This window comes from Choloepus didactylus, chromosome 21 (assembly GCF_015220235.1).
Source record: "Choloepus didactylus isolate mChoDid1 chromosome 21, mChoDid1.pri, whole genome shotgun sequence".
Lineage (NCBI taxonomy): Eukaryota > Metazoa > Chordata > Mammalia > Pilosa > Megalonychidae > Choloepus > Choloepus didactylus.
In genome coordinates, this window is record NC_051327.1 from 49,031,634 (window position 1) to 49,043,577 (window position 11,944).

Here is an 11,944-nt window from a genome sequence, read left to right on the forward strand (position 1 = left end):
GGGAAGATGGTGCCCACCCCCTCATAGGCTCCTGGAAACCAGGCCTGCGCTCGGAAAGGAATGCTCTGACCCTGGGTTTTCCAAACTCTGTTCCGTGGAAAGAAAGTTTATGCAGCCAGATAACCCATGTAAATACCAGGTAGACAAGGCGAAGCGGATTTCTTTACTACAGGTCTTCTCCATGCCTTTGGTACTGAAACTCTCTTAGCATGCAGAAAAACTTCCTAAATTCATCTGAGTTTGGAAAATGCTGTACAACCTTGGGACCCCTAAAATCTCTGGGGTCAGGCCTGTTGACTGGGCTAAGGATTAAAGCCTGTAAGAGAAGACTGGGTCCCAGTCAACCCTGCACCCTCCAGTGCCTTGATGCAGGTGCTCAGGGTCTGGTGAGTCAGTGCATGAGTGAGAGAAGATGAATTAACCAGGGAAGGACACACCTGACTGTTGTGCTGACTTAATTCTTTTAGGTGAATCTCGCAACAACTTCAATTTCCAAAATGGCATCAGATTTTGCAGAGAATGAACTGGATCTGTTTAGAAAGGCTGTAAGTACATTAACTCCCATTGCTTATCAGCTTGGCTGCTTGTGGGACACTTCTGGCTTCATCCATTAGACATTAGAATTGGAAACTACAATCTTACAGGGTCACTGGGGGAAATCCAGGCCACTGTTGCTGCCTGAGAAGGAAGCTCTTCGCAGGGAGAGGCTGCTGAGAGCCTTGCCCAGAATTCCCAGCCTCTGCTCCTGGGTGATTCTAGGAAAGAAGGGCTGTTACAGGTTTGAACCCTGACTGGGGGAGCAACAGCAGGGCCTCATGGGTGTGGGATGCAGTTGCCCAAGGGCGTAGGGCTGGGCACAAGAGTGTGGTCCCAGACCTGCAGCATTAGCATCACTGGGCACTTGTGAGAAATGCCATGTCCCAGGTCTTCCCCCACCCCCCACAGTCCGAGTCCGTGTTTGAACAAGCCCCACTGAGGCATTGGTGAGGCATCGATCTACCAGGCTCCCAAGCTGCTTGCTTAGCCCCTCTTACCAGGTACCTGGCAGAGCACCTGGCCGAGACACTGGTTTTTGGCCCTGGATGCCTAGCACAATAACTGGGAGTTAAAAAGAATTCTGATTCTGGGAATGAGCCTGACCCTGGCATCTAGAGGTTGACAATGCCTTTTTGACCAAAAAGGGGTAAAGGAAGGCAACAAAATAAGGTTTCAGTGGCTAAGAGGTTTCAAGTAGAGTTGAGAGGCTATCCTGGCGGTTAATCCTATGCAAGCTTCAGCTAGATATGCCAAATGCCCCAAGTCAACAGTGGTCCCCAAAATTCTTATCTTATCTGAGATTTACCTTATTAGAGACTCCATAAAAGTTTCACTCACTAAGTTTATTCTTCAGAAACTTAAATCTTTTAGAGAGCTCCTATGCCAGCTAAGTCCCAAACCTAGAGGCAGTAGCCTCTTCAAGAACATCAACCAGTTGCGTCCCCTTTTCCCATAATGTCGACACCTATCTTCAACATGAAAAAGATAGGGTGGTCACTGCCTAGACATCCCTGAAGATTGGGAAGGTGATTAAACTAGAGGAAGGAGTAGCAAAAGAAAAGATGGAATTTAACAAAGGATTATGAATACTGAATCTCCATATAATTTTCTTTTTCTTCGTTGCTAGGGTATTAGAATAACTAGGAGAGAGAAATGGTAGAACTGTAACACATAGTATTCTTTGAAATTTGCTCTATAGCTACCTGTTAAATTGAAAGTTATCACCTTTTTGTATATATGTTATATTTCACAATAAGGAAATAACAAACTGTGTTACTGTAACTGATAACATTTTTGGAAATTTCCTATGTAATGACTTGTTAAATCATACTTTGAAAGTTATTACCTTTTTGCATATATTTCACAATAAGGAAATAATTGAAACAGTGGAACTGTAACCCATAACATTCTTTGAAATTTGCTCTTTAACTGCTTGTTAAATTGCACTTGGAGAGTTATCACTTCTATGTATATATGTTATATTCCACAATAAAAAATGTGATTAAAAAAAAAAAGAATTCCAACATCCCAGCCTCACTCCAGACCTGTCCCGTCAGAATCTCTGAAGGTGAGGTCTTAAAGCTGTTACTTTGTACAATCCAAGGGTCTGTTAGCAGCCAAGACTGAGAACCAGGAACCAGTGCTATGAGATGAAAAAGGCACCCGCATCTTCCCAGTGCTCCTGCCCTGCTTTGGAAAGAGTGAGAGGCACTTGCCTGTCGGCCCCTCCTGACCCCGAGTCCACATTGCTCTGCGGCCACCTAGCTTTCTCCTAACTTGCCCACACGACCACTCAAGGACATTGGGCCTGACCTCTGCTCCCCTGCCTTCCCAGCCTCACACTACCCACCCTTGAGGAAGGAGAGCTGGCACCTCATTGATTCCAACCTTTATTTTTCCAGTTCCTCTCCCTCAAGGTAGGGTGGGGGCAAGAGAGGTGGAGGTGACTGACCCTGATTTTTGGACATTATTTATTTGGGGTGATGTTACAGGAGTGACTGTTGAGTCAGGAGGACAGAACACGTTTATGGCTTTGGATGTGTATTATCAGATCGCTTTCCCTGAAGGACCATCCCAGGGCACAAATTCACCTGGCCTTACTGCACCCCTGCCAGCAGTTGATTTTATCACCCGAAGTTGTTTTTGCCGATTTAATAGATAAACATGGTCCCTGCTGTTTCTTTCAGTTGGAACTGATTATTGACTCAGAAACTGGCTTTGCGTCTTCCACAAACATTTTGAACCTGGTTGATCAACTTAAAGGCAAGAAGATGAAGAAGAAGGAGGCCGAGCATGTGCTGCAGAAGTTTGTACAAAACAAATGGCTAATTGAGGTACTTAGCGTGGTGGTCACCTCTGCTTGGCTTGCTTTTTAGAGTAACAAGTTTTCCTCCAAAGCCACATTCATATCCAACTGATAACTGTTGAGCCTGGTCATTTCAGGTCCTTCTCTGCATTAATACACATAGTGACCCTGTGAGGAGGATTTGGAACCCCAGGTTTTGTCACATGATCTGTTCCAGGAATTGCACACAGGCTTTGGGGCTCCAGGATTTGAGCCTTGGTCCCTGGACTGTGGTACAGCATGGTACAGTGGGTAAGAGCAGGGTCTGGGGTCACACCTGGGGCAGAATCCCTGGTCCAGGTGACCTCACATTCCTCAACTGTGAGAGGAGCAAGGGGTCATGACGAGCAAAAAGAGACAGTGTGAGTCAGTGCTTATTGCTGGGCCGCCTGGCACACATGGTGAGCTGGCAGGGTTCACTGCTCTCCTTACTCTTGCTCCCGTTACCCACATTATATTATTCGGGGCTGGTGCTTGGATTCTTTCACTTGGAGAGTGGCCCTTAAGAAGTAAAGAGGAAGCATAGAAAAACTTTTGGAGAGGGAGCTGTGGAAATCTGCAAGGACCAGCCTGCAGGTTCAGGTTTCTAGATGCCCTGCTGATGGGAGCAGAACAAATGTTTCAGTTCTTTTTTTAAAAAAGGCACCACCGTTTCCAAGAAACCCAAGAACCAGACATGCTCAGCTTCTGCCTAGTTTCCCCCAGCTCTCCCTATGAGTGCTTGTGTCAGCTCCGGACGTGCTCTTTAGCAGCCCTGAACTTCCCCTCTGGTGGTCAGGCCCGTGGTGGGACACTGCTGCTTGGGGCTGGTGTCATTCTTCACTTCCTGTCCAGGTAGAGCTTGCTTCTGGGTAGTGATAGTGACATTGCTTTGAGTTTCTGGTTTCTAAGTGGCAGGGGGACATCCCTAGCAATCTGACCTGAAATAATAGTTCCTGAGGGGCCTGACGGGAGGAAAACGGCAGGAGGGGTCAGTGGGGGTGAGGACAGGGGAGAGGGGGAGGAACCCCACACTTACTGAGCTTCTGGTGAAGCCGGCAGCTGCTGGGCATATCTGTGTGCATCTTGTCCTGGAGTCAACCCAGCTGCCCTGTGATGGAGATAGATAGTAGCTGTGTTTTAGCCGAACATTCGAACTGCGGCTCAGTGGTCTGGTCCCTGCCATACCCTACAAGTGGCAGGGCCCAAGCTCAGACCCCGCTGCAGGGTGACTGCAGCTCCCTATTGGTCACAGTTTTTCTTCCTCTCTGGGGTGGATTTGGCAATATGGAATGTTCTTGGGCAGCTTGGGGTATAGATGACCATTCTCTTGTAGGGCACTAATGGGATATCTTTTTGTGATCTGCTCCATTTCCATCTCAATGATGAATAAGGCAGGGGCTCATCCATCTCAATGATGAATAAGGCAGGGGCTACAACTTACTGGTCATCTGCTCCATTTCCATCTCAATGATGAATAGGGCGGGGGCTACAACTTACTTGTCATCGCCTCCTCTCATGGAATCTAGCTCCTGGCACCTGCAGGTGCTCTGTAAATGCTGGCTGAATGGATGACAGGTGGATGAATTTGACTGGATAGGTGGAAGAGGACACAAGAAATATTTGCTCACTGTAGAAAGCTTAGAAAATATCAGTATGCAAAAAGAAGCACATTGAAAAGCCACTTGTCCCACCCCCTAGAGCTAAACGTTGGAACATTCTAGTACACCCTTTCCACACTGCTTTGACCCACGAGTTATCATGCGTATCTGGCAGACACTGACATTATCAGGGTATGGGTTGCAGGCTGTGTAGCTGACCCCATCATTAGAGTTGCCCTTTGATCTCCAGAGAGGAGCAAATTGGAAGACAGTGTCTCTGGAGTTGGTTGGACCTGAGTTGAATCCAGACTCCTGTTCTCCACTTTTTCATCAGTAACTTGAAGATGGTGGCACTGCCTTCTTCAAGGGCGGCTGTGAGTCCTGGTGAGGTGGATGAGTTGGTCCTTCGAGCTGCTGAGTGGGGAGTGCTCAGAACTCAACCTGCTGGCCATGTCAGCCAGGGCTGCTGCAGCCCTGGTAGGAGTTCTCTTGTTGGCTCCGGTGGGGGAGGGGCATGGTGGTGAGAGACGCCTCCAGGTTCTTCCTCTGGATTTGCCATTTGTCACTACCTCTAGCCAGGGGCTTCTCATCTAAGCTTCTCATCTGTTGCCTCATCTGAAGACTGAGTGTATTGATTGCTCTCAGTCGATTCTTCTGTGTGGGTGGCATGCTTTCTGACCTGGATAGCAGGGCGAGGGCTGCCAGAGTTCTGTGCATCAGAGTTCACAGCTGAGGGAATGTAGGGTGGGGTGCTGGCTGGTCCCCTGACAGGGCTTCCTGGGTATCACACCTTGATGCAAGGGGCTGGACTTCAGAGTCTGTTCCTTGGCCTTTCAGAAATGGGACTTTTCTACAGAAATAGGCTGGTACCCACTGACCAAGTCATGCCATGTGGGCAGACCAATCCAATGCCGCTTTGCTCGTGGTGATGGGAGACTCTCCAGTGCCTGGATAGCCCTGCCCCTGTGCCCCTGAGCCAGTCTCTGACACGGCACGGAGGTGCTGAGGCCACAGCATGGTTCATCAGAAGGCCTGGGCCTGGAGGGTGGTCAGGCCAGTGGGGGAAGGCTCCAGGGTGGAGGAGACTGCAGAAGAAAAGGGGGTTCCTCTCAGAATGTAGGTGTGCACTGACCATCTCCCTGCCTGAGTCCAGCCCCCACATGGCCTTTGCCCAGCCCTCCTCTCCCTCAACTCAGGCTCCTCCTGCTTCCCCGTCTGTGAAGGGGTCAGACAGTAACAAATAGAGAACCTGTAATGGCTCACATACCTAATACATTCGTCAGCACTGAGGAAAGAAACTCTCATGGGCTCCTGCTATATTTGAAGTTTTGCCCTCCATGCCAGGTCTCCCTCAACCCTGCCTCTGAACGTGGCCATGTCTCATTGTTTCCGTGCTTCCTGGCCGTCTCAGGGTTTTTAGGGCACGTGGCGTGTGACCTGTGCATTGATGCAGGAACCAGGAGGCGCATCTTCCACTGGGGTCTCTGCCACCTACTCTGTGATTTGGGGCCTGTCCCCACTCTCTCTGGACTCTGTTTCCAGCTTTGTCTGTAAAGTTAGGTGATGCGGCTGGTTCGGTGATCTCCGATGGTCGCTGCGGTGACATCAGACTGGCTGCTCTGGGGAGTGGGTGGGCCAGGCTGGGGGGAGGATTGGGCATTTTGGTAGGGGTTGTCTTGGGTTTGCCCCTTGGGGATACTGCCCCTTTCTGGCCTGGCCTGTCTGGAAGGGCCATGACAGTGTCCCTTGCTCCAGGCTGCTGTGCAGGGTGAGTGAATCCTGACTGTGAAGGCCTAAGTAAGGTGCTGGGGAAACGGGGTGGGGCTGTCATTTCCAGTTCCTCTGAGTTCTTTGCCTAAATTGGCCCTGCGCCGGGGGTACTGTTGGCACCACCTGGCTGGGATTGATGACCTGCAGTGCAACAGGTACCCAGGCCTCTGCGTCTTCCTGGGCCTCAGACTGTGGCATGGCAGAGGCCCTGAGCGGGAAACGGAACTGAGAGCTTGCCGCCCCCCATGGCTGTCCCTGCAGAAAGAAGGGGAGTTCACCCTGCACGGCCGGGCCATCCTGGAGATGGAGCAGTACATCCGGGAGACCTACCCGGACTCCGTGAAGGTCTGCAACATCTGCCACAGCCTCCTCATCCAGGTACTGGCGGCCGGTGTGCGGAAACTCCCCTGCGGGCTACATTCTGGTACTTCCCTGCCCCTGGGGCTGTTGTTTCATGCTCTGCTGAGAGCAGATGTGGGGCATCTCCTTGGAGACCCAGGTCGACCCCCCTAGCTGCTGCCCATGTGAATGCACCACCTGTGCTCCCCCTGGCTTCTCTGTTCTAAACAGGTGTTCCTTTTTATCTGATTTTTCTCCAGAAAGGCTTTCATAGTACAAGACTCCTGAAACCTGTATTGTCTTAGCAGTTCTTTGGGGAGCATCTTTCTGTGGCCATCACCTATTTTAGACTACTAGCCCTCTTTAGGGCTCTCCAGCAGCTGAACCAGTGCTGCATATTCACGCTGCCTTCTTTATAATGTCCATTTTTCTGGCAGTTGCCAACTATGCTGTGGTGAGCCTCTGCACATGTATCCTTGGCAACCTGTGGATTGTTTCTTTGGGTTGAGTTTCTAGAAGGGGAGGTCCTGGGACAAAGGGTGCACATGCTTCTCCTACAATTTTGGTTGCCAGTTGTCTTTCTGACTAACTGGAGTGGTCTGTGCCCCACCCACAGGATCTGCCAGCTTAGGGCCCTGGGCAGAGCCGGGAGCACAGGGGCCTTGCGGCTCTGACCGTCTGTCTGACCTGCTGCCGCTTCATGCTCTGGCCTCTAGAGTCTTCCGTATCCTCTGAACAGCCACCCAAGTTAATTCATTCAGAATCCTTAAATAAAACTCACTGTGCTGAAGGCTTTGGGATAACTGTCATAGTTAATTTGGGGCCCAGGAGATAAAAATATATAGCCTGCTGGAAATTCCCCTAGCAGCTTCTCCAACAGTCTGTGAGATGCTAGATGTGTGTCTAAGGGCCCCGTTGCCTTTCTGGTTTCAGGGTCAAAGCTGTGAAACTTGTGGGATTCGAATGCACTTGCCATGTGTCGCCAAGTATTTCCAGTCTAATTCTGAGCCACGCTGCCCCCACTGTACTGACTACTGGCCCCACGAGATACCAGGTTCGTAATCCCTGAGGAGTCCACGGGCTGTCATTCTGGCTGCTGGGGGCGGGCAGGCCTAGCAGGATTGACTGTATGCAGCGAGCCTTTGGCAACGGGTAGTGCCCAGTGACGGTTCCCCAGCACATGCATTTCTGCACTAGCAGGACCCAAAGCCCACAACGTGAAGTGGCTCCTGGGGTAAGTGCAGGCCGACTTGCTTGCACAGGGCTCTCTGGAACCCAGTGGGAATTCCAAGGCCTGTGAGAAGCCAGGCTGGAGAAGGCTCCCTCTCTGGCAGCTGTCTCAGCAGGCGGAAGTGGAAGCAGTGGCCACTGCTCCCTTGGTTGGCTGGTTGGGAAGGTGGCGCTAACCCCACTGTCACTGGTGGGTAGGTGGGAGGGTTACCAGTGAAGGATATTACAGCCACAGGACGGCATCCTTGGGGCATGTGCTGCTGGTATTTTGCATCCAGCCCCTGCCACTCATAGGATCTTCCTGGCCCTTTCTGTACACAGAAGTCTTTGATCCTGAAGAGAGGGAGGCTGGTATCTCCAAATCCAACAGAAAGTCTCTGCGGTCCAGGCAGCACTAGCCGGTGCACTGCTGAAGGGCCCGCTGCCTTCGGGTAGAAGGACTGACAGCCCTGCCTGCAAGCCAGGCAACCAGCATTTCCCTTGAACATGGGTCACCTCCCTTATTCTTATGTTCTCTTGTTTAAAGTTTGGAATAAAACTCTTGTGAGCAGCAACCTTGGTCTGTGGTCTTGTGCCTCTTTGTGAGATTGTGTGTCATGGCCTTTGCTTCTTTTCTGGAGTTCACTTGATAACTAGCCTCAGTTTGGGCTCCAAGGGTGAGGTTAGCAGAGCTCTCTCCTACTTGTTCTAGAGCCACCACCAGCCCAGGGCAGTCGCTTTCCTTGGTCAGGGTGACTTTGCCTTCAGTCTGGCTTTGATCAGTTGTCCCGTCAAGGCTTGGCCAGCCCTGAGCCTGCACATGTGATCTCTGGCCATGGCCTCTGTAGCTCTCCACAGACTGGACCTTCCTTGGGCCCACGGAGCAGCCAGCCTGAATGGGCCTGGCTTGAACGGACACGTGCTCTTCCTCACAGGGCCCCTCTGTGCCCTGTCGAAGTGGCCGGCACCCCTGCCCCTCCAGCTGCTCCAGCTGGAAGCCAGAGCATCTGGCCTGGATAACTCCCTCTCCTAGGCCCTCCTGCATCCCATCAGGCCCCATATCCTGTCTAGTCCACCTGCAAACAGTCCTCCAGCCCCACTGTCCCTGCTCTTGGTCAGGACCCAGTCTCTGGCCTACACCTCGGCATCAGCTACTTACGGGTCCTGGGTGCCAGCCGTTTGGCATTTCTTCAGTTCCTGAATGAGACATCTTGTTTCCCACCTCTGACCCTTTGCACACACTGATTATTCCCTCTGCCTGGACACACTCCCCTGTTGTTTCCTGCCCGCCCTTTGCCCTGCTGACACCCGTCCACCCTTTAGGTCTCGCGTAGGCCGTCTCTGCCTCTAGCTCCCCGAGTCGCCCAGCTTCCTGCACTTCCTTATTCTCACCCTTACCCCTCACACTTGCAGTTTCCTGTCTCCCACCCTCTCCTCCCCTGCAATATCTCAGGACTCTGCAATCGTGACAGAAAACCCAACTCACACTGGCTTAAACAAGGAAGGACTTGGCTACAAGTGGAACTGGCTTCAGGAGCAGCTTGATCTAGTGGCTCCAATGATGTCACCAGGCACTCATATTTCTGCCTCTCTCCTCTGCTCTCATTGAGCAGGCCTCCTGCTTGGAGCCTTCCAGATGTTATCCCAGAAAGCCCAGATCCATTCTTCATACCCTCATACCCTCATACTACGCCGTAAGGAGGAAGAGGTTAGGTCTCCTTTAGTAGTTCCCCCAAGCCCCAGCAATATAACATCCTCATGGCTCACGGATCCAATTTGAATATTTATGGAGGTGGTGGGATAAGACAATTAGTAGTTGTGGTAGTTTGGAGCTATGTACCCCAGAAAAACATGTTCTTAAACTTAACCTATTCCTGTGGGTGTGAACCCATGTAAATAGGACCTTTTGATAAGGTGACTTCAGATAAGCTATGGCCCAGGATGGGCCTTAATCCTATTACTGAAGAAGAGATGTTCACAGAGAGAGAAACAGAGTCACAGAGGGAACAACCAGGAGCTTAAAATCAGCAGAATCTGGAAGAGAATGGAGAGGCTGTCGTGCATTGCATATGACAGAGGAGCTAAGGATCAAGAATCACTGGCAGCCAGCCCCAGATTGCCAGTCTTTGGGAAGGAAGCATCACCTTAACAAAACCTTGGTTTAGACTTCTAGCCTCAAAACCATGAGCAAATAAATTCCCATTGTTTAAGCCAGCCCATTGCATGGTATTTGCTTTAGCAATGAGGAAACTAAGACAGTTAGTTGGCAAATCGAGGAAACTAAGACAGTTAGTTGGCAAATTGGAGCTCACCATGACCTAAGCCATGGGTAGGGAAGTCCCCTCAAGCTGCACGGCCAAGGGCGCAGAGGGAGTTCTCCCAAAGCAAGTTGGAGGTGGTATTACCAGGCAGAGGGACAATGAACTGGGGGCACCAAAGAGGTGGCCTCCACCCAGGGCAGGCAGGTTCACCCCAGGTGGGGTGGGGCAACTAGATGTGGTGAACGAATGACACCTGCTGGCAGCTCCTTAGCCTGCCAGACCCAGGTCCAGTTCTGGCCCCACATGCCCACCTCCAGTCAGTGAGAAGGTGTGTGACCAGTCTCCACGGGCCAGCCTAGGATCCCGGCCCAGCCCGCGGAAGGCAATACAAGCCCACTGATGAGGCCAGGGTGGGGAGTTCAGTAGACAAATCAGGCAACAGGGACTGTCTCCAGCCAGTTTAATTAGAAAGGGTTTCTTGGAAGGATGGGAGGTACCTTGCAGAAATGACCAGAAGGCTAAGGTGACCAGTCTAGAAAAGATTGACCTTGGCATCGGGGGTTTTGAATGGTGAGACCCAGTTGCAGTGGTGCAGTTGCTACAGTAAGTGAACTCCAGTCATTTCTTCCATCCTCCCAACCCACCACTTCAGATGCAGGTCCAGGGACTGGCCTAGCTTGGGTCTGGTGCTCTGCCCTTCAGTCGGCTAGGAGAGGGAGTGGGCCCTGATTAACAGACCCTCCAAGACTCCACTCCCTGGGGGAAAGGTAATTCTCCAAAATGCAATCAAGGGCTGTTCTGGAAGAAGGGAGGATGAAAGTCAAGAGGCAAAAAAAAAAAACCCCGACAAATACCGTGGTCAGGAGGGAGGAAGCAGTTCCGGAAAGACAGCTGCTGCTTCTCTGGTTGGGTTGGGCTGTGAAAAAAGAGGCAGTTCCGTATGGTTCAGATGCAGGCGAGTGCTGGCTGGTGACCCAGGAATCCTGAGTGCGTGGTCACTGGGGACAAGGCCACTGGGGACACAGGCCCTCCTGCCTCCAGTCCCCATGGCCTCCAAGTCCTTCTGGTGACACCAACATGAACCTTGCTAGGGCCGGAATCTTCTCTCCTTGCTCCTCGACAGTCCCCAGCTGAAACCCGTAGGCAAAACTTCAAACTCCTCGTCTGGCATTCAGGGCCTTGGATCTGGGCCTTGCCTACCCGCATAGCCTGACCTTCCACTGCTCTGCTCGCCACTGCTGCCCCCATCACTCCCAGAATTATTTACGGGATCAGCATAATTCACTAACCACCTGATTGCCAGCCTACCCCCTTCCGGGCTCTTCTCCACAATAGCAGCTAAATCAGACCACAGTGCTTCCCTGTGTAACACCCTGGTGCCTTCCCACTGCTAGTGGGGTCCAGACTCCCTCCCACTGCTGCTAGGCCGTGTGGCCCGGGCCTGACAGACCGCTCTACCGTCCTTGCTCCATTCTCCCCCTAACTCCCTCTGCTCCAGCCCCACTGGCTTCTTTCTTCCCTGGGCCAATGCTTTCCTGCCCTAGGACTTTGGTACCCGAGGGTTGGCAGCTCCTTCCAATCTCATGGGCAATTCCAGGTTCCTGGGCATCTAGACTTCCAATCAAATGTCAACTACCAAAAAACCACGTTCCCACCAATGCTTCCCCCGTTGCCATTTGCTAACCTGTTAGCCTGCTCTATGGCCTTCATAGCCCTTAACGCTATCTGAAATTACCATGTCTTACTGTCTGTCTTCCCCTCATATCCCCTCTCCAAGGTCACCCCCACCCTAGATTCCCAGGAGGGCAGGGACTGCGTCTTCAGTGTCTGACACAGGACTTGGGCCCCTGAGCAGGCCCCCACTCAGCTGCCGGTGGTGGTGGTGGTGGTGGTGGAGGTGGTGG

At 51.7% G+C, this 11,944-nt stretch overlaps 1 protein-coding gene across 2 annotated transcripts in view; it reads left to right on the forward strand.

The window, feature by feature from the left end:
* Positions 1-8,354, forward strand: part of NSMCE1 (NSE1 homolog, SMC5-SMC6 complex component) — a 62,257-nt gene extending 53,903 nt beyond the window's left edge. For both annotated transcript variants that reach the window (XM_037814772.1, XM_037814773.1), the window contains exons 4-8: positions 468-545; positions 2,724-2,870; positions 6,493-6,609; positions 7,504-7,624; positions 8,122-8,354. In XM_037814772.1, the coding sequence (XP_037670700.1) occupies positions 468-545; positions 2,724-2,870; positions 6,493-6,609; positions 7,504-7,624; positions 8,122-8,198 (540 nt within the window). In that variant the 3' untranslated portion in view covers positions 8,199-8,354. The remainder of the gene's footprint in view (positions 1-467; positions 546-2,723; positions 2,871-6,492; positions 6,610-7,503; positions 7,625-8,121) is intronic.
* The last annotated feature ends 3,590 nt before the right edge of the window (positions 8,355-11,944 follow it).